The sequence below is a fragment of the Mirounga angustirostris genome, unplaced genomic scaffold, assembly GCF_029215605.1.
Source record: "Mirounga angustirostris isolate CCGP_5_RB_7025 unplaced genomic scaffold, mMirAng1.0.hap1 SCAF_11, whole genome shotgun sequence".
Lineage (NCBI taxonomy): Eukaryota > Metazoa > Chordata > Mammalia > Carnivora > Phocidae > Mirounga > Mirounga angustirostris.
Window position 1 is genome coordinate 36,476,013 of NW_026991719.1, and position 22,895 is coordinate 36,498,907.

The following is a 22,895-nucleotide window of genomic DNA, read 5'->3' on the forward strand; positions in this document are numbered from 1 at the left end:
AGGATAGTCTTGTACTTAGTACTTAGTCCCGTGCAAAAGAGACTATGTTTTCAAATAACACAGGAGAGAAGATGATCAAATTAAAAAGATAAAAGCTTAGTTTCCAAAGCTCAGTAAAAAAAAAAAAAGAAAAAAGCCATTGTACGAATAATTAAGGTGGGGATAAAGGAAACGCTTGGTAACATTTTCATTCATATATTAGAAGTGTTAAAAAAAAATTAGGTACACATTAGAGAGACAAATTGGCAAAGCTTTTCAGAAGGCCTGAATTGCTTATTGACTCCACACTAAAAAATGAGCAATTTGGCCATCATTCCTCAAACAGTAGTCTTAACGTTTCCTGGCAGTTATTTCTGAAGAGTAAACAAAATAGATAAAATCTACCCCATTGATAGGGAGGAAATAGAAGCAAGCCAAGATAAAGGCAAATACTACAGACAACGCAAGGCCAATTCAAATAGACTAGTGGAATTTTCTCCCAAAAGCATTTCAGAAATGGCCTTTCTCATGTCGTAACTTTAGATGCATTTTGAACCAAATGCATTGCTCTGGATGCTAGTTACCTGGATGAGTTCACAGAAAATTCATCAAACTGTACTATTTCTCATTATTTCTTAAGTATCCAGTAAGGATAACAAAATGAGATTCATCTGTATCCTGCGTTGCTCTCCCTTCTTACTATTTACTATCAAGAATGAGAATCTTGGGGCACCTGGGTGGCTCAGATGGTTAAGTGTCTGCCTTTGGCTCAGGTCATGATCCCAGGGCCCTGGGATCAAGCCCCTTGTTGGGCTCCCTGCTCAGCGGGGAGCCTGCTTCTCCCTCTCCCTCTGCTGCTCCCCCTGCTTTTGTGTTTGTGCTCTCTCTGTCAAATAAATAAATAAAATCTTAAAGAAAAAGAATGAGAATCTTCAGTCTGGATTACTAGATTTAAAGCTATTCTATATTTTATTCCTATCTATACCCACCCTAGCATTTAGCATTCTGCACAGAATAGGTATCTAATGAGTCTCTCCCCCGGCCCCCAACTGAATGAATGCTTCTGTGAACTAGCAAACCAGATTCCCTACTAAGGCAAAACATCCATACAGTTGGGACAGATATTTTCCCCTGACCACATGGGCTGGCAAAAATCAAACTGCTTTACCCTCTTTCCCTTGACACAACATATAACCAATTCCTTGTACATAAAACAGAAGTGTACAGTTGGATGAATTTTCTGTGAACTCATCCAGGTAACTAGCACCTACAGTAAGAAATAGAACACGACCAGCATCTCAGAAGCCCCTATCATGCTCCCCTCTCGGTCACTACCTCCCCCCAGAGGTAACCACTATTTTAATTCCAAAGGTCATAGATCAGTTATACTGTTTTTACATTTTAATTAATGGAATCATAGGGTAGGTACCCTTTTATGCCTGGCTTCTTTGACTCATGATTTTGCTTAAGAGACTCATATGTGTTTTATGTATAACAAAGGTTCATCCACTCTCATTGCTTTTTAATACCTCACTGTATGAATTCACTATAATTTATGCCATTCCACTGTTGTTGGACATTTGGGTGTTTCTTATTTAGTGCTATTACAATTCTGCTAAAAGTATTCTTTTATGTATTTTTGGGTGGACATATGTTAAGGCATTTTGGTTGGGTATATGCCTAGGAGTGGAAATGCTAGATCATAAGGTACGTATATGCCAGCTTTGGTAGATACTCCCAGTTCACCAGAGTGGCTGAACTAATTTACACTCCTATTAGCAATAAGAGTTCTGGCAGCTCTGTCTTCACCAACACTTGGAATTGTCTGTTTTTAGCTATTTTGTTGGGAATGCAGTGGTATCACACTGGTTTTAATTTGCATGTCTCTGATGACTAATGAAGTTATATATCATTTATTAATCACTTGGATACATTTTTTCCCTGAAATATCTTCCAAGTCTTTTCTCCATTCCTGAGACTTCCTGATCTGTCTCTGGGATCACTGCAGAATCTACTTGACGATACCTAGACTTGGCTTCTTTCTCACAGGAGAAGGGTCACCACCCCCTACCATAACTAATTACATGACCTCGCTATAGCAATGTACGGAACAAGCTTGCACAGCAAAGCAGTTTGGATATACTAGAGTGCTGACCAGGTAAGAAGGGATAAACATAGAATCGTGTGTTTATAGCCCAGCTTTGGACTCCTGACCGTGAAAGTGTAAAACAGCCTATTTACCCTTTACAGATATAATTTCCCCCCCCAAAGAAACGTTCCTCTGTTCGTCACTGTTCTTTTATGGTACCATTCCCCAGAATCTTCAGTAAATTCACTTATCTTACCTGACATTCCTTCATTCACTCAGTGAATATTTACTAAATAACTACTTTGTGTACACACAGTTCTAGATGCTCAGAGTAAAGCTGCGAAGAAAGCAAAAATATCTCTGCTTCCAATTCACACACACACACTCTTTTCCTTTTTTGTGGAGGGTGGGGTGCATGAAGCCAAAGATAGCTAGGTTGTAGGATATAAAGGGTAAGGGCTCTGGAGTCCAAAAGAGAGACTAACAGGTTCACCTGGCTCTATCACTTCTGTGCATTAACTGAAAAGTTCTTTAACTTCTCTGATCTTCAATACCCTCTGCAAAATGATATTTTTTTGCAGGATTTCTCTGAGGATTAAATGAGATGACATATACAAACAGCACCCAGGAAAATGCCTGGCATCAGGGCGCCTGGGTGACTCAGTCGTTGAGCGTCTGCCTTCGGCTCAGGTCATGATCCCAGGGTCCTGGGATCGAGCCCCGCATTGGGCTCCCTGCTCCGCGGGAAGCCTGCTTCTCCCTCTCCCACTCCCCCTGCTTGTGTTCCTTCTCTCGCAGTGTCTCTTTCAAATAAATAAATAAAATCTTCAAAAAAAAAAAAAAAAGAAAGAAAGAAAATGCCTGGCATTATAAATAATGGATGATCAGTACATGGCCGCAATTAAAAAGGAGAATAGGTTGATTTCATTTGGTTACAGATGAAATCTTTACTACAAACAGAAGCACAAAACTGCTTCTGTTCATACATACTGCTCTTTCTGATGTACTATTACTAAAATCTTTTAATTATATAGTCAATTATTCATGTTACTGGAGAGGTAAACCGTTAAGATATTACAAAGCAAAAGTTCATAAGAAAACATCAACTTTTAAAGCATTAAGCTTTAACCCATTTATAGGCTCAACTTCCTTCCTAGAGGGTAAGGCTTAAACTCTCTAGATTCAATCCCATAAAATGACCATGAAGAAACTGAGCAATGGGCAAGTGGGACATGATGGAGAGCTGGTATCATGAACAGAGGAAAGAACCCACTCTAGGAAAACTGTAAATGAACAGCTTTGGAGTCCACTCAGTGTGGGGATTTCTTATAGTTGGACATGCCTCTTGAGGGGCCTTTGGAAGCTCTTCCTGTAGATGTGTCACAGGAGATACTGACTCCTGTGTCATGGGCTTCTAAGCCAGGGCAATTCCCACACCCACCCAACAAAGATCTCACCTCTTGCTCTTGGTTGAATAAGAGAGGGTTCAGCATAAATTCTCTAATTTTTATGGATGTAAACACTAAGAAACTTCGTTCACAAAAACAAGCAGATATTACCATATGACCCAGCAATTCTACTCTTAGGCATATACCCAAGAGAAATGAAAATGTGTGTCCACACAAAAATACATACAGTCGATGTTTATTATGCACAGTAGTTATGTTCTATAAAGTCAAATGAACACTGAGTGAGTGAATATGGAACTACTGCTCCAAGAGGAGATCCAGCGTTACATTCCTGTGCATCTCTGGTCACATTTTGGTCAACCAATCAATACATAACCTTATTTTATGTGCATTTCTGTTTAAAGATGCCTTCTTTAATACATATCGTCGATCCATTAACATTGAACTCACAGCTAAGAGTCCTTTAACTCATGCCTGAATGAAGCTTCTCTAACACATGTCTTCTCTCTGTAAGGCACATCACAGCCTTCCTGTGTTTAGGAATGCTGAACACCAGTTCAGCATTATGCCTGGGGGCTATGTGAAGCAGCAAACCCATCAGCAAAAAGCACAGAAATGCCAAACTGTGGCACTAAATAGATGGCAAAAACGACACTTGTTTACGTGGCGCTCAAGCCAAAATACGAAGGCAGAGCGTAGTTGGTTTGACCTCAGCTGGGAACATGCGCCCTGAGTGATTTAAATTTTTGGCTGCTCTGCACAGGTCTATGAATGATTGTAAAAGTGCCATAAGTATCTGTTTTGGGGTCACAAGTAAATTTTAGTGAGCAGGTAAATTTTCTTTTTTTTTTTTTGAGCAGGCAAATTTTCAAATCACAATTCATGAGTGGGGGTAGACTGTACATGAATGTTCATGGCAGCTAAAAAGTTGTTACAACCCAAAAGTCATCAACTAATGGATGAATAAAATATGGCCTATCTACACAATGGAATATTATTCAGCCATAAAAAGGAATGAAAACGGATATATGCTACAACATGGAAGAACTTTGAAAACATGTTAAGTGAAAGAAGCCAGACACAAAGGTTACATATGACGTGACTCCATTTATATGATATGTCCAGAATAGGCAAATCCGCAGAGACAGAATGTAGATTAGTAGTTGCCAGAGGCTGGGGAGGGGGAAAATAGTGGGTTTCTACTAATAGGTATGGGGTTTCTTTTGGGGATGATGAAAATGTTCTGGAAATAGTGGTGATGTTTGTGCTTGCACAACTCTGAATATAAAGAAACCAATGAATTGTACAATTTAAAGGAGTAAATTTTGTGGTGTGTGAAATATGTCCTAATAAAGCTATTAAAAGAAAACAAGATAGGAATGGATGAGGTTTTGTTAAAGCAAACTTCTTCTGAGTTACATGCCACAAACTGCATAATGACCTAAAAACTACTGTTAATGATCCATCAGCTAACAAGTTGATAAGTTCCATTAATTTTGTCGAAAGCAAGAATCAACCTGACTTGAAAAAGTATGTGTTACCTGGTCTTTGAGATTTACCTCCTCCACACTGATGCCAATTTTTAAACTGCTTCTTTGTTTGGCATCTTGGAGGTTTCTGTACATATTCCAACACATCTTACAACACACCATGGTACGATTTTGGATTTCCGAGAAGGCTCATTGTACATAAGGACAGAAGAAGAAATTGTGAAAGGGAACATAAGAAAGAACCTGTATGTCCATTACAGGCATTTTCCTGGGCATATCAACTTTAGAAAGAATACATATAGAAGAATTTGGAAACTGGTTCCCTTGCAACTATCCATGTCTAATATTGCTTAGAAGTCTCTTAACACCCAGGAGCACCTGTACCCAGTGTGAAGACAGCCCCTTAAGGAGCGAAAACGCAAATGTCAGTTTCCTCCAGCCCTTTTCTTTTCTCACCAACAACTTAATTCAGACTTCCATTTGTTGGCAGGTAACACGGCTACTGTTTTAAGTCTACAACTATCATACTATCCCAAAGAGGTTTTTTGTTTATTTAAGTAGGCTCCATGCCCAGAGTGGAGCCCAGTGAGGGGCCTGAACTCACCACCCCGAGATCAAGACCTGAGCTGAGATCAAAAGTCGGACGCTTAACCAACTGAGCCACCCAGGCACCCCCCAAAGAGGTTTTAAATTGCAAGGGGCCAGACTCCCTCTTAGGTTTCTTTTTATTCCCCTCGTATTACTGAGCATGAACTTTATTAAAATGTTTCAGTATGCATAAAATTTCGCTAACAATAAAACTACTTCTTGGATAATATTCATAGGAATATTACACCAGGCAGTGTAATATTCCTATGTACATCAGGAATAACAGGACTGGATAATGAATACAAATGATTCTTCAAAGCCCTCACATAGGAAAATGTTGAGCCCTCTGACCCTGGAAAACAGCAAAGACTGAGAAATCTCCACACCCTTTGTGTTCCAGAAAACAGCTAGCTGCATGGAAACACCTTCCCCAGATGACTTAAAAAAGATTCACAGATGCCCTCCGCTCTTTGTTTACCTATGATAAGGCCAGACAGGCCCTCCAAATGTCCATTCTTTGTCTCAGAAGTGATTAGCCCAACTGCTTGTCTGCACTTATGAATCAGAACAAGACGCTTGTCCACTAAAGCTTGAGGAAGCTCCTCTACTTCGTACCGGTCCTCCCACCTCCTTGCACTCAGTTCTTTCTGTAGCCTTGTTTATTCCTCCCAATAAAAGAAAATCCTTTTTTTTTTCTGGCCCAACTTGAGATACTTGTAGATCTGTCAGGTCATCCTATTTGAATAGACCCCACTACCTACTGCAATAGTCCCTTCCTCCTCCTTCAAAGAATCCTTTCAAATAAAGACTTGTACTTACTAATTTGGAATTTGTGTTTTTGACACATTGTATAATGCAAATTTCTTTCAGAATAACCACTCACAGAAGATTTATGTTTTAGTCTATTTTCAAGCCTATTCATACAGATGGTGTAATGGTAACTCAGACATTCAATATATCCAAGAACTACCCTCATCTACTTCTTCAGACTTAAATTTTAGTAACTATACTCTGAAATTCTTGTGACCTAGTATATAGAATGGGTGTCCCATCTACTAGTTCTCATATATCAAAGACTATGCTTCTCCCGAACCCCCCAAATCTGCTACCATCTACTTCCATTTCTACAGCTTCCTGAGAAATTTTATGAATTGCATAATTTAAAAGCTAGCAAAATGCAGATCTGAAAGGAAATAGGTAGTTACTTATATGGGGAAAAAAACCCAAAATGATTTAAAACATGAAGCATAATTTAGTCCATATAGTGGAAGGGGGGAAAACTAAAAAAGCTGCTTATTTCAGAATAAAAAAATGAATAGTCCCTCATCTCACAGTTTTTCATAGTGTTACATTTCCTGAATGTGATTTTTTTTTTTTAAAAGATTTTACTTATTTATTTGACAGAGAGAGACACAGCGAATGAGGGAACACAAGCAGGGGGAGTGGGAGAGGGAGAAGCAGACTTCCTGCTGAGCAGGGAGCCCGATGCGGGGCTCGATCCCAGGACCCTGGGATCATGACCTGAGCCGAAGGCAGACGCTTAACGACTGAGCCACCCAGGCGCCCCTCCTGAATGTGATACTAAGATGAAATTGAATATATAAGCCAGAGAGCTTTAAGAGCTCTAGTATATAAACATGACAGCCATACCTAAGTCATAGGAGATGGGAAATCCAGATTAAGAGAGGTTTAGGAGTAAAATGATATGAAAGATTATGGCCAACATACTTTATGTAATATCAAGCCATGTTTATACCTAAAATTATAATGAACAAGTGTAAGTCATTTAAGTTTAACAAATAGCCACATACTTTCAGAAGCAGAGATTGCAAACTTAAGTCTTCTCTGCATTTTTTAAAAGGCAAAACAATAAGATGAAAGAAATTGGGATTTTCTTTTTCCAGAGTTGATCTTACGACAGTCATGATAAATTGCCTCAGCTTTAGAGATTCATCAGCAGTTACAGAACAGTAACTGCCAAAAGGATTTGATTAGCAATTCAATTATAAACTTGACATTTGTAAAATTCATCCTATTTTAAATATTGTTGTCCAGAAATGCTTGCCACAATATAGCAAAATGATCTAATCATTAAAAAGCAGATGTTTTTATTTTTTATTATTTTTTAAAGATTTTATTTATCTGACAGAGAGACAGCGAGAGAGGGAACACGAGCAGGGGGAGTGGGAGACGGAGAAGCAGGCTGCCCGTGGAGCAGGGAGCCTGACGTGGGGCTCGATCCCAACCTGAGCCAAAGGCAGATGCTTAATGACTGAGCCACCTAGGCGCCCCGAAAAAACAGATGTTTTTAAAGTTGACTCTTCAGCCTCAAAAGGTTCAATACAGTCACAAAAAAAGGCCAGAAGGGTAAACAGCCGAAGATGTACCATCGAGGCAGTTTGCTAAAACAGCACTCATAATTTATTGCCTAAGACCTAGAGAAATATTTGATTTTCTATATAAAATGTATGTTCTTTAAAAATAAACAAAAACCTGGGGCATCTGGGTGGCTCAGTCGATTGAACGTCTGACTCTTGGTTTGGTCTCTGGTCATGATCTCATGGGTCATGGGACAGAGCCCTGCATCAGGCTCTGCACTCAGTGGGGAGTCTGCTGGAGATTCTCTCCCTCTGCCCCTCCCCCCCACTCGCACGTGTGCACATGCGTGCTCTCAGATAAATAAATCTTTAAAAAAATATAAAAATAAACAAAAATCCTAATGGGAAAACTCCCTTTAGGAATATGTATTACCCAGTGAACCATATAGTAATTAAATGACTACTATGGTCAGAAGTTATGAAAAGGGAGTCTTCTGTTGAAAATTATTCACTAGGCGGAAGCTGGTTTCTAGCAGTTTTTCTCAAACTATTCCATGAAATACAAAACCCTATTTTCCCCACAGAACCACTATTAACAAATATGATTTTTTAAATATTAGCCAAGTTTAAGGACTCCATCAACTATAAGAGTCTATGATTATTAATACCAGTGCTCAGAAATGATGATCTGATAACTCAAAGTTAAATTAATATTTTTCACATGTATATGACATGGCACATAAAGGATAGTTCATTAATGTTTGAAACAATGGGTCTTTTTATTTCAAATATTTATTGAATTTGATATATTAAATCTGTGGTTAGGACTTAAAAACACATGATCAAGCTGCTCAAGAATCCTCTTTTATGGTATTTTATATGACAAAATAAAACAGAAGTATAAGCCTTAATCTCTTGGAATTTGCTAGACTATTTCTAACCATTTCAACTGTAAACCACAGTGGAAGAAACAGTGACCTTAAGAAAATGCAATAGCAAAGAAAAGGTTTTGGCAAATGCTTTCTGCATGCAAAAGGAAAAGATGGAGATTTATTAACTAGACCAGTAATTATTCCACATAACGAACATAAATTCACTATGTAAATTAAATATATTAAATATTCATGTTTCCTGAGGAAAACAAGTGACAGTTTTTGATTATGCTATCAGTTACATGAGTCAGAGTCTGCCTATACAGAACAATTTGGATTATTTGGAAACCAAAACCTGAAGTTAAAATGTTTTCGCCTATATGCCCAAATCTTTATGGGCTAATTATCCATTTTGTGGATGAGTGCATTGATTAGGAGGAAATTTTTTTAAAAAGATTTTATTTATTTGACAGAGAGAGAGCATGAGCAGGGGGAGTGGAAGGCAGAAGGAGAAGCAGGCTCCCCGCTGAGCAAGGAGGCCGATGTGGGACTTGATCCCAGGACCCTGGGATCATGACCTGAGCTGAAGGCAGACACTTAACCGACTGAGCCACCCAGGCGCCTGGATTAGGAGGAAATTTTTAATATTTTAAAATCATTGTACATTAACAGAAAGTACAAAAATAGCACAGAGAGATTCTGCATACCCTCAAATCAGTGTCCCATGTAGGGGAGCAAATTTTGCTACCCCAAAAAGTGTTTCTTTGGCATGTGGATTATTTTACACTGCTTGCTTTTAAAAAAAAAATATCCTGGAGATCATTTTTTCCCCTGGACATTTAGGTGGTTTCTAGAAGTAACCACTCTTAGCATACTGATATGGATCCTTCCAGTTCTTTGTGTAGGTTTCTTTCTACTTAACATAATACAGAATATTATATTGTGATTTCTCTTTTTTCATTTAAATAACAATAAAGGTTGAGGTAGCTCTATGGCTTAGTTGGTTAAAGCACCTGCCTTGTAAGTAACAATAAAGTTTGGAGATTATTTTATGTCATTTATATTCTCCTAGGCTGGTTATTTTTTTGACTTTTTTTTAAAAGATTTTATTTATTTGTGAGAGAGAGTGTGTGTGTGTGTGCAAGCAGGGGGAGGGGCAGGCAGAGGGAGAAGCAGGCTCCCCGCTGAGCAGGGAGCCTGATGCAGGACTTCATCCCAGGACCCTGGGATCATGACCTGAGCCAAAGGCAGATGCTTAACCAACTGAGCCACCCAGGCGTCCCTTTTTTTAAGACTTTAAAAAAATTTATTTATTTGACAGAGAGAGTACAAGCAGGGGGAACAGCAGAAGAAGAGGGAGAAGCAGGCTCCCTGCTGAGCAAGGAGCCTGAAGTGGGACTTGATTCCAGGACCCTGGGATCATGACCTGAGATGAAGGCAGACACTTAACTGACTGAGCCACCCAGGCGCTCCTAGGCTGATTATTTTTAAGAAACAAAAGACTTAACAAGTTAATTTTTTTATTTTTTTGCCTTCTCCCTAAAAGGTCTAAAAAAAAGAGAGGACCAGCTCCAGGAGAGAGCTATCACCATAGATAACTACAGTAGAATATGAACTAGTTGCAGTAGACAGCAACCTAGCAAAGCCTGTTTGATCAAAGTCCTCTCTATGTTATGTTCCACTGTTTCTGGATGGCCCAAGCAAACATTTATTTACCAAACATTTACTCCTTCCATTCTTCCTATAAATTTCCTTCCTTCCCTTTGAAGTTTCAGATTCCTATCCCTTTTTCCTTAAGTCCAGAATGTCATATATACCTCATTTTGCCTGTCTTTGAAATCTCATGTTTATGTATATTTCCTGTACATACATAATTAAATTTGATATTCTCCTGTTAATCTGTCTCATGTCAATTTAATTCTCAGGCCAACTGGAAGAAATCTTGAGGGTATCAGAAATTTTTTCCTCCCCAGAACCCCTGAAGGTAACACCTTATGTAACTTACTATAGTACAAGGTCAACACCAGGAGACTGACTGTGGTACAATCAACAGACCTTACTCAGATTTCACCAGTTTCACATGGACTTGTGTGTATGTAGAGCTATTCAATTTTATCACCATGTATAAGTTCATGTAGTCACTACCACAACATAGGTACAGGACTGTTCACAAAGATCCCCCACAACAATTCCTTCAGAGTCATACCTACCTCCCCTTCTCTCATGCTTCTCACAAAAACTTTGTGATCCCTAATACCTGACAATCACTAATCTGTCATCCAGTTCTATAATTTTATTACTTCAAAACTTATATAAGGGAAATCATATGGTATATGACCTTTCAGAAAGATTTAACATAGTATAATTCCCTTGAGATCTGCCCAAGTAGTTGCATGCATCAACAGGTTTTGTGGTTTTTTTTGTTTTGTTTTTTTTTGCTGCATAGTTAGTCCATGGTATGGATGTAACCCAATTCGTTTAACCATTTATCCACATTTTAGTTCTTTCTAAATTTTACCCAATTCAAATAGAACTGCTATGAAAACTTGCTTGCAGGTCTTCGTGTGAACATAGGTTTTCCTTTCTCTGAGATGTACATTTCCCTGGAGTACAACTGCTGAATTGTTTGGCAACTCTATGTTTAGTTTTTCAAAGAAACTGCTAGACTATTTTCTAGAGTGACTTTATCCTGTATATTCCCATCAGCAATGTATAAAAGATCCAGTTTCTCCACATTTTTGGGAAAACAAAATGTTATTTTTTATTACAGCTGTTCTAATAGTTGTGTAGTAATATCTTGTTGTGGTTTAAATTTATATTTCCCTAATAACTAAGGATGTTGAACATTATTTGCACATGCTTCATACAAACTTGTATAATCCTTTTTTGGAAAATGTTCATGCTTTTTATCCACTGGGTAACTGGATTTTTAAAAACATTTATTTTACTGTTGGATTTTCTCTTATTTATTTTACTGTTGGATTTTCTCTCATCATCTTTAGATTGTAAATTTGGTGTCACCTCTAAGAACTCCATACCCTAGGTCCTGATGATTTTCTGGTATGTTTTCTTTTAAAAGTTACATAGCTTTATGTTTTACCTTCAAATCTATGATACGCTTGGAGGGGATTTTTATATAAAATGTTAGATTTAGACTGAGGTTCAATTTTTGGCCTATGGATGTCCAATTGCTCTATTACCCTTGGTTAAAAAACACTATTCTTGTGGCACCTCGGTGGCTCAGTCAGTCAGGCATTGGACTCTTGGTTTCGGTTCAGGTCATGATCTCAGGGTTGTGAGATTGAGGCCCACATCGGGCTCCTGCTCAGTGGGGAGTCTGCTTGAGATTCTTTCCCCCTCCCTTTCCCTCTGCTCCTTGCTCCACTCGCTCTCTAAAATAAAATCTTTTAAAAAAATTCTTTCCTCTTTGAATTGGATTTGAACCTTTGTCAGAAATCAATTGGCTGTCCTTGTATGAGGCTACTTCTGAGCAATCTAACCTGTTCCACTGATCGTGGTCTAGTCCTCTACCAGTACCACACTGTATTAATTCCTATAAATCTTAAATGGGGTAGAATGATTTCTCCCACTTGATTACAGCTTTTCAAAATTGTTTTCTCTATTCTTGTTCTTTTGCCTTTCCATATGTAATCTAGGATAAGCTCTCCATACCCACAACAAATCTTCCTGGGAATTTAACTGGAATTGGAGCAAACCCATAGATAGATCTGGAAAGAAATGACATCTTTACTTTGTTGAGTCATCCAATCCATGAAGAGAGTACATCTCTCCATTTATTTAATTTTTTTTAAATTTTTTTAAAGATTTTATTTATTTAGTCATGAGAGACAGAGAGAGAGAGGCAGAGGGAGAAGCAGGCTCCCAAGGAGCAGAGAGCCCGATGCGGGACTCGATCCCAGGACCCTGGGATCACGACCCGAGCCGAAGGCAGACGCCCAACCATCTGAGCCACCCAGGCGCCCTCTCCATTTATTTAGACTGTTGAGTTCTTTCATCAGAGATTTATAGTTTTTACAAGGCTTATAGATATTTCATGGGATTTATACCTAAGAATTTCATTTTGTTTTGGGCAATTGCAAATAGCGCGATGTTTTTAACTGTGGTTTCCAGGTGTTCTTTGCCAAGCATAGAAAAAAACACAAATGTAGTTGGTTTTGGTATGTTCATCTTATATCGTTGATGAACTCAGTAGTTCTGGAAGTTTTGTTATTATAGATCCTTGGGATTTTGTAAATAGGCTTTTGTGTCATCTACAAATAAAAAGTTTAATTTCTTCCTTTCCAACCTATATGCTTGTATTTCCTTTCCCTGGCTTATTGTGATGGCTCCCAACACTAGGTGGAATAAGAATGTTGAGAATGAACAGTCTTGCCTTGTTCCCATTCTGAGAAGAAAAGCATTTTGAGTAAACTTTTCTGGGAAAAAAAAAAAAGTAAGGTCTATGTCTAGATCCATTTTTTTTTTTTTTTTTTTTGCATGTGATGTCCAGTTGTACTAGAACCACTTGTTGAAAAGACCATCCTTTCTCCATTGCCTTTGCTACCTAAAGATCAGCTGGCCATATTTGTGTGGATGTATTTCTGGACTCTCTTTTCTACTGATCTGTTTGTTTTTTCTTTCACAAATACTACACTGTCTTGATTATTGTAACTTTAAATGAAGTACTGGAGTAATGTCAGTCCACCAACTTTGTTCTTGGTTGCTTTAAGCAGTGATCTCTTAAATCAAGAGAAAAAAGTTACAATCAAAAATACATTTGTGCTCTTTCATATTTACATATGCAATTACCTTTACTGGTGCTCTATTTCTTCTTGTAGTTTGTTATTATCTAGTGTTTTCTTTTGAGCCTAAAGGACTACTTTTACTATTTCTTGTAGGCCAGGTTTGTTAGTGATGAATTTTCTGTTTTGTTAATCTCAGAAGGTCTTTAACCTTCATTTTTGAGGTATTATTTTCCTGGATATGGAATTCTTGGTAGACAATCTTTTTCTTTCATCATTTTGAATAAGTTACCCTCTTGTCTTCTGGTCTCCATGGTTTCTGACAAGAAGTCTGCTATTAATCTCATTAAAGATCCCTTGTACACGAAGAGTTACTTCTGTCGCTTTTGACAGTTTGATTCTGAAATATCTTTGAGTTCACCCTACTTGGAGTTGGAGTTTCTTGGTTTTTTGGATGTGTAGATTTAGATTTTTCATCACATTTGAGAAATTTTTGGCCATTATTTCTTCAAATATTCTATCCCTTTCTCTCCTCTCCTTCTGGGACTCCACTTATACATATGTTCATGTGCTTGATTGTATCCTACAGGTCTCTGAGGCTCTGTTAATTTTGCTCAACCTTTTTTTCTTTCTGTTCCTCAACCTAAATAATCTTAATGGACCTATCCTCAAGACTGCTAACTTTGTTGTCTGCTCAAATCTTCCGTTGAGTCCCTCCAGTAAAACTGTCTTTATTGTACTTTTCCACTCCAGAATTCCTATTTGGTTCTCTTTTTATAATTTCTCTTTATTGATAGTTTCTATTTGGTGTGATTATTCTCATATTCACCTTTAGTTTTTTAGACAGTTTTATTTCTTTGAACACATTTAAAATAGCTGATTTAAACTCTTTTTCTAGGGGCGCCTGGGTGACTCAGTTGGTTAAGCGTCTGCCGTAGGCTCAGGTCATGATCCCAGGGTCCTGGGATCAAGCCTGGCATCTGGCTCCCTGCTCAGTGGGGAGCCTGCTTCTCCCTCTCCCTCTCCCTCTGCTGCTTCCCCTGCTTATGCTCTTTCACTGTCTGTCAAAATCTTTTTTTAAAAAAATAAACTTTTTCTAGGAAGTCCAACAACTCAGTTTGCTCAGGGATAATTTCTATTGATTGCTTTTTTTCCCCATTAATGAGCCCCACTTTGTTTCTTTGTATGTCTCAATTTTTTTTGTTGTTGAAAACTAGATGTTTTAAATAATGTGTCAACTCTGGAAGTTAGAATCTCCCTTCCTCTAGGGTTTGCTGTTACATGGCAGTTTTTGTTCTTATTTGTTTGATAAGGTTTTGGAATGAATTCTGTAAAGTCTGCATTCTTTGTTGAGTGTGGCCACTAAGTCTCTGCTTGGTTAGTTTGGTTGTTGCTCAGGCAGGGGCTGTGTATGTATTGGGGCATACCTTCAACGCTCAGGAAGTTGACAACTCTGCCTTAGCATCCAATTCCTATTGGCACAGCCTCAAGGTTGGCTAGAGTTGAGAGCTTAAGGTCTCGTTAGGTCTTTTCTGCGCGTGTGCACAGTCCTATGCATGTGCATGGCTTTCTTGATTCCCACAAATACGTTTGTTGTTTTTTCAGAGCCCCTATAGACTCTCACTACCCACTTTTTCTTTTTAAGCTTTTAGGTTAGATTTTTGTTTGCCCCAACTGTTACTCTATGACCTCAGGTAGCTGTGAAGTTAAACTGCCTCTAAAAATTTTCAACAAATGCCCCCAGGCAAAAGGTATTTTGCAGTAGGCAATCTCTGAGTCAGACCAAATAAAGACAAGCCTTGCAAGTGGGTCCCTTCCAGGAAACTACCAGACAGGTCAGATAATGACAATTTCATGGGCATGAGGCTTTCAAGGAATTCCATCCCAGTTCTGCTTCCTTTGGTGGCTGCCCAGGCTCCTGGTTTTCACCATGATTGTGAACTCTTTGTTTTCAAGGTTACCATGGAACTGGAGAGAGGGGGGTGGGAATGGGGCAAGTTAAAATGCCACAAAGCTCACTGTTCTTAGCAAGAATCAGCGGTTTTTCCTGAATAAATTCTTCCTGCATAACTGCAAACCTTTGGTTAATTTCCAGAGTTCTGAAAAAGTTGATTCTATTTTTGCCAGTTTTCCCCTTGCTTTTATAGAGAGGAGAATTGTCAAAGGTCCTTACTCCTCCAATTCGCTGACATCATCTGCTATCTGGGACTTTTAGAATGAGATACACTTAGAGACTAGGTAAACTGGAACCCAATCTATATTCTTTCTAGAAGACAATATTCTTCCAAAATAAAAACTGCCATTTTGAACTTTTAAAATTGAACCATAAAGAACTGAGTTCCTTCAAGATCTCAGAACTGTAAATTCAGTTTCCCATTCTATATATCTTACCTTCCTTAAAATTTCCTTATAACAATTTGCCTAATTTTGATACCTATTTTCAAAACAAAAAAAGTCAAATTTAATTAGTGGTTTAGCAGACATAAAGAGATGTAAGAGTTAAAATGTGTAGTAATTAAAATTTTAAGATATTCATCAAGGAATTTCATTAATGGAGGCTATGTATGTACATATGAAAATATCCTCTGATCAGAAGTAATATCCTAATATAAATTCAGCCAGCTTTCATTTAATATAAACTTGTTATTCATCTCATGTTCATAAGCATCAATTTCATTTTTTCATACATGTGAAAGAAGAAACTGAACCAGTTAGGAATAATATGCCTTTTTAGGAATCTAATAAAAGCTATGGACTTTCTTCCTAGTAAAATGAACATGTATCTGTAATTGAGCTTACAATTTAAGGGGTTCTTGGATACCCCATAACCTGTAAATTAAGAATGCCTACTGAAAAAAAATTGTGATTTTAATGGGAAAAATAGAAAACAGATATTCAAATAGTTACATCTTCAGTGGAGCATCAAGAATTTAAAATATTAAAACATACAAGTGGTCTCCAACTAATATATAGTATTTCATTTCAAAAGCTAATCTGTAAGTTATATATTTAGAATTTATTACATGTTCTTATAAAACAATGTTAGAAACAGTGGTTGAAGACTATTTAACTGTAAACCTCTTAAAAAGTAGGTGCTCTTTTTATCTGTCTTTGTATTATAATGATCTGTCCAAGTAAAGAGCATATGTTAGGATCTCAGGTGACCCTTTACAAAACCCATTTTACTCAATAATGTATTTGAATACAAATGCACTAAAACAGGAAAAAATATTGAGGCAATGACAAGGTCAAACAAACCACAAAGACAAAAATTAAAAAATAAAATGGAAGTGATGAATCACTTAATTCTATTCCAGAAACCAATACTGCACTATATGTTAAGTAAAATTTAAATAAAGTAATTTTAAAAAATGGAAAAAGAATAAAGAATAAAACAGATTTTAAATTATGTGTTGCTTGAGAGAAAGGCTTAATTAGAAGAGAATGTAACAGTAAATACAGCTATTTCTAGGTATTTAAACTTATGGATTCCTTTTTATTATGTTAAACTTCACTTCAAAATATGTTTCTTCTTAATATAGCATCTCCTACACTTAGCCATGAATGAGGTCATTTTGGGGCCCTAACAGTTTGTAAATGGACTGGAAGGGCAAAAGGGAGAAGATGTTTGCCTTCAGTGACTGGAAAAGAGTTAAAAGACATTGGGAAGGGGAAATTAGAGGTTTTATATAAATAAAATATTTATTATATATATCTTAAGATGTGTCCAAGTTAAAGTAAGATAGTGTGAACATGAGCAATAAGAGGATATGGGAACACCATTGGAAGGAAGGAAGGGAGGGAGAGGGGAAGGGAAGGAGGCATAAAGAAAGGGAAAGGGAAGGAAAAAGAAAGGGAAGGGGAGGGAGGGGGAGGGAGGGAGGGGAGGGAGGAAGTAAGGAAAGGTGGGGGGGTAATGGAGATGGAATTTTGATTTTGCTTCTTGGTCACTGTGCTAAAGAAGATGGGAAAACTACATTTTGGTGCCATAAATATAAAGGACAAGTGGCACATTTTCATCTGAGTAACAATGGACTCTTATCAAAACCAGATAGTCATGAGTAATACACAGAATTCAACTGGTATCATTTAATATCTATAGGTTGTGGCCCTACCACATAGGATAAATGAAATGACCTGGCCTTGTCTTCAGAATAGGATTTGAAGACTTTTATATAGCAAAAGCAATGCCAAACAATGAAGGAATGAACTACAATTTCAGTGACAGGCTCCCATATATTAGGTAAAGACAAGACAAACTCAGGGACATGGACTACATGCCAACCCTCCCCATCTCCCCCCACCTCCTTTTTATTAAGTTTGGCATTTGACTCCCTCACTAGGTGACAATAAAAAAAAAAAAAAAAAAAAAGAGGTTCAGCCTAGCAGTCTGAATCTATGGTGCCAGAGATCCCTTGCTGAAAAAAATCTGTCCATAAACAACCTCAGCAAACTGAGAAAGTAATCAATTGCCTCCCTAAAAATGTCTTTAGCCTGGAGAGATTCAGAATTAGGTATAACAATGAGCCAAATCAATATAAAAATTGGTATACTGAGTAACTGATTTAGACTTGTGATTTTAAGCTAGACTCTTACTAAGTTCATCAACAGTAACAGAACATTTAAGAGAAATAAAGGTTCAACACATCTATAGGTTTAATAAACTATGTTCAAGACCCAGGAACGTTTTATTAGTTGACAACTGAGGTACAGAAAATCAAATACAGTATATTAAACTTAAATCCAGTTAAGTTTTAGGAAACATAATTAAGTTGCAAAGCCTGCTTGGAAGTAAATTTTAAATTCTGCTAAATTTATAAAATAATTTATATTAAAAAGTAATAACAGCCAATTCCAGAGAATGAAACTATTAGATCTAAGACCTCTGAATCTTGCCGTAACATTTTTTTTTAAAAGATTTTATTTGACAGAGAAAGTCACAGCGAGAGAGGGAACACAAGCAGGGGGAGTGGGAGAGGGAGAAGCAAGCTTCCCGCAGAGCAGGGAGCCCAATGCAGGCTTGATCCCAGGACTCTGGGATCATGACCTGAGCCGAAGGCAGATGCTTAACAACTGGGCCACCCAGGCGCCCCTTGCCATAACATTTTAAGGATTAAAGCACTTTAAAAAATCAGTGCTTCTTGAGTTACAGCTTCTAAGAATCTTCTATAATCAGTATATGGATTATAATAATAATAATTCAAAGGTTGTTAAAAAAATATTTAAAAGCAATGATCCTGAAAAAAGATCTACAGAAACAGATTAAGCTCTGTTTAGCTTACAGTATGTGGGTTTCTACTTTCCAAAGTTAGGATAACTGGATAAAATATAAATAGGCTACTCTGCCTTAGCTTTTCCAACTTCAACTGTCAACTGCATTGTTCTTGGACTGTTAAAAAGCCTGAATTTAGAAGACAGGCTAATTAGAAAAATAAATATAATCAATTGTGCCAGCTGAAGTAGGAGCACATGCGAACTGTGGCTACGTGAAGCTAGGAGTTAAACTGTATAAAAAATAACTTTAAAATGCTTACCTACTGTTTAAAAACATTTACATATAAATGTAATTAACCATATCAAGGTCTTAAAACCAAAGTTTAAGTCCTGCATGTCATAACCTACTGATCTTTCAAATTTTTACATATACACTCTCAGTGACTTAAGCCAAATGTGATATAGGAGTCTTTTAGTCCTATTAACCATAATCCTAAAGGTGGTAAGTTATGGATTTGGAGGGAATTCATCTTAGTTTCTTTTGAACCTGCAATTATCATATCTTTGTCATTATTTCCCCTCCCTCCCCTCCCATCCCATCTTCCGTACCACAGGAGTCAAAATTAGACCCTACAAAAATATATATCCAGATTTCACTTTCTTCTAATCAAAAACCATAGGCCTAGAGCAATCTTACGTGGTTCTATAACTGTAAATTACTCTAGCTATCTTTCAAATACCATGTTCTAGAATTGACAAACTAGAATGGAATTTAAACTGTCTCCACCCATTTCCCACTACATTATACCCATCACTTCCCCACCCCCGGATGAAAGTTAGGTTGATAAATGGATTTTGGAGATGAAATAAAGCCAGACATCAAATAACTTACTTGAAATCCATCTCTTACCTTCTGTACTTAACCCTGGACTTGATGTGAACTTGGCTACATCAACAATTTTTACAGCAAATTGTTGCCCAGTTTCTCTGTTGATACATCGTCGTACAACACTGAAGGGACCCCTTTAAAAAAAAAAAAAAAGGCCAAGTTTAATTCATTGTTTTTAATTAATGTCCCCATCAATATCTTACTGATGTTTCACTGGCTGTAGTTTAAGATCAAACTTAAGTTCAAAATTTATTCAAAATAAGTAATTCTGAACATATTTTTCTATAATCCATGAGGTAAATAAGTCTTACGTTCAAGTTATTAAACTAGAATAGAAAACAAATTTGTATTTCTTTTTTTTTTTTTTTTTTAAAGATTTATTTATTTTTTAGAGAGCGAGCAAGAGAGAAACAGCATGAGGGGAGAGGGTCAGAGGGAGAAGCAGGCTCCCCGCCGAGCCGGGAGCCTGATGTGGGACTCGATCCCAGGACCCTGGGATCATGACCTGAGCCGAAGGCAGATGCTTAACCATCTGAGCCACCCAGGCGCCCCCAAATTTGCATTTCAAAATGACTTCTGAAAATTCTAACTAGTATTCTTATATTCAAGGCAAATAATTTTTGTAATATTCTACATATATTATCAACATCTTAAAGTAAGAAATCACAGCGGTAGTACACACAGCTTTTATCTTTTGAAGCAGAAACTTAAGTCATTCTTGACCCCTTCCCCTTTCACCTTACCCACCACCTATCCAATCTTCACTAACAAGTCCTACCGACTTTCTCTCAAATCTCTCAATCCTGTCCACCTCTCTCCATGTATCATACCCTAGGTCTAAGCTACTACCATCTTCTACCGGGACTACTGAAGAACTTGTTTCTCCCACTCATTCTTGGAGTCACGTTTTAAAAATGAAAATCTGATCTTATGTTTCTGCTCAAAATCCCAGAGAAAGAAGGTATTTTCAATGCATATATTTGGTTAGGAACTGAAACACATAAATAATTCCCAAATAGGAAAATACACCCCAGTAAAATCTAGCCAAAAGACTCAAAGAGGCACTTCACAAAGAGAAATCCTGCATGACTTTGCCTCCAACAACCTCTCTGGTCTCACAAGAAGTTACAGAGAAATCTATCTTCCTTAAACTTCAAATTAGAATTGTTCTAAATTGCCATAGGAAAGGAAGTACTTTCTACCAGGAGAGCCACTGGTCTATTCATTTGAGTCATCCAGCTCTCTCCCTAAACTGGTGGCTCTTAATACTGGCCATACAATTGAATCAACTGGGATGACTGATAAAACACCAAAGCCTGGGCCCACATATTACATACACACACACACACACATGGGCACACACAGTTCCTTGTGATTAATAGTTATCAAATAAGTATCTGAACCAAAGATAATCCAAAGACTGATTTGCACATGTACATGCTTGATTTGACTACTGAATACAGAATACAATAGCAATGTACTATAGCAATTTATCTGAAGGCGATTATAGTTTAAGTCATTAAATACATGTACAGGTATACACATGTGTATCCACACCCCTCAGGAAAAATAACACCCTCATTAGCTTTTACAGGTAAAAACAGTACATGTGGATGCCTGTGGTCAATCAGCAGATAAATTCTTCATTTACACTGGGGCACTTGTGATCCTGCTTGCCTTAAAGAAGTTTGTCTTTCTCTCAATTAGGGGACAAGGAAAAGAATATAATCCAACCCAGACTTAAACATTTCTCTATCATCATATGAATTAGTTGATTTCACCATGCCATCCTCTGGACATCAATTACACCACAGCTTCAAATCTCTCTCTTCAAGCAACCTAACAAAGCTCAACTGGAAGGGGAAAAAAATGGTAATAATGTGCCTTTCAGAACTCTGAAGAAAGAGGACCTTTTCGATAACCACTCCAAAATGCTCAAAGATTTTGCTCTAAGACAAGACAATATAACAAAGTGAGGCAGGACTCCCACAAATGTTTTCATTCTCAATCTGGATGTCTTACTTGTGACTACTTATCCTGACAACAGCAAGCAATTTCAGGAAATGCTTGATGCAATTGGTTTTTGTCTACACTTAAACCCTTGGGATTCTCTTTATATACACATTTGTGTAGTGTGCTTCAATTCACTACATCTTTTTGGAAATTTTCCAAGATCTGTATGTGGGATTATTCGTGGACAATAGAGTCAATTTTTTACCTTTTCCTGTTTGACGGAAGGTGGGGAAGAAAAGCATAGCTTCTCTCCCTGCCCGTTTAGTAATAGTAAGATGAAGAAAGCTACAGAAAAAGGAGAGAAAAGGGAATTTGGAGGGGGAAAAAAGGCATTTAAGTCTATGAATAAAAATCAAACCCAATCCTCAATTCTTTAGGCTAATTCTTTAATGTGAGGCAAGGAAAATGAGTTTATTTATGAACTACTGATGACCTGAAGACAGGTCAAAAAGTAAAGCATTTCAAGGGTCTGTCCCTCAATGGCACCCAGGAGTTAGGAAAAGTGAATCAAATTTAGTACACAAAAAAGACACTGAAATATACTTTAAGTTTTTCTTATGATTTAATCCATCAACCAGGAACTCAGTGGAAACTGATAAACAGTTATACAGTGTCTGTAATTTTAGCAGGATTTGAGTACCTGTATTTGGTTGATAGGTTGAAGATGGGCAGGCAATGAAATACTCTGGCTTGGTTTCCCATCTTAAGAAGAGAGGGTGTATGGGCACTTAGGTGGCTCAATTGGTTAAGCATCTGCCTTCAGCTCAGGTCATGATCCCGGGGTCCTGGGATTGAGCCCCACATTGGGCTCCCTGCTCAGAGGGGAGTCTGCTTCTCCCTCTCCTCTGCCCCCTTCCCTCTGCTGTGCTCTCGCTCTCAAATAAACAAAATCTTTTTAAAAAAAGAGAGAGGGTGTAATAAAGTGTGTGTAATACAGCAAATGTTTTATACTTATTAATTATACTTGAATGATACTTTTAAGGAACAGCAAAAATTCAGGAGGCCTAACTCTGGTCTTTCATCTGGCAGAAACTCTTCCATGCTTGAAATTTCATCCTTACATTTTTTTTAGTCTATGGTACACCTGATTCTTGAGTATTTAAGGGGGGGAAAATATTGACAGATAGTTGTAAGCCATCATCATAAGCTATTATCTTTCTCATATTTCTACTAATTCTCCCCAGCATGTTAATCAAAATGAAATAAGATAACGGATAGCATTTCAGATTTGATAAAATAGAAGTTCGTTGTTCAACTCTTTTAGAATAATGAATTTTGATTAGTATGGTGGC

The 22,895-nt window shown here is 37.5% G+C and overlaps 1 protein-coding gene across 8 annotated transcripts in view; it reads right to left on the reverse strand.

The window, feature by feature from the left end:
- The window catches only part of CASK (calcium/calmodulin dependent serine protein kinase), a 344,800-nt gene that overhangs the window by 270,876 nt on the left and 51,029 nt on the right, over positions 1-22,895 (reverse strand). For 4 of the 8 annotated variants that reach the window (XM_064573940.1, XM_064573938.1, XM_064573943.1 and 1 more), the window contains exon 2: positions 19,594-19,724. In XM_064573940.1, coding sequence (XP_064430010.1) covers positions 19,594-19,724 — 131 coding nt within the window. The remainder of the gene's footprint in view (positions 1-19,593; positions 19,725-22,895) is intronic. The other 4 variants (XM_064573945.1, XM_064573944.1, XM_064573939.1 and 1 more) reach the window with 1 other exon arrangement.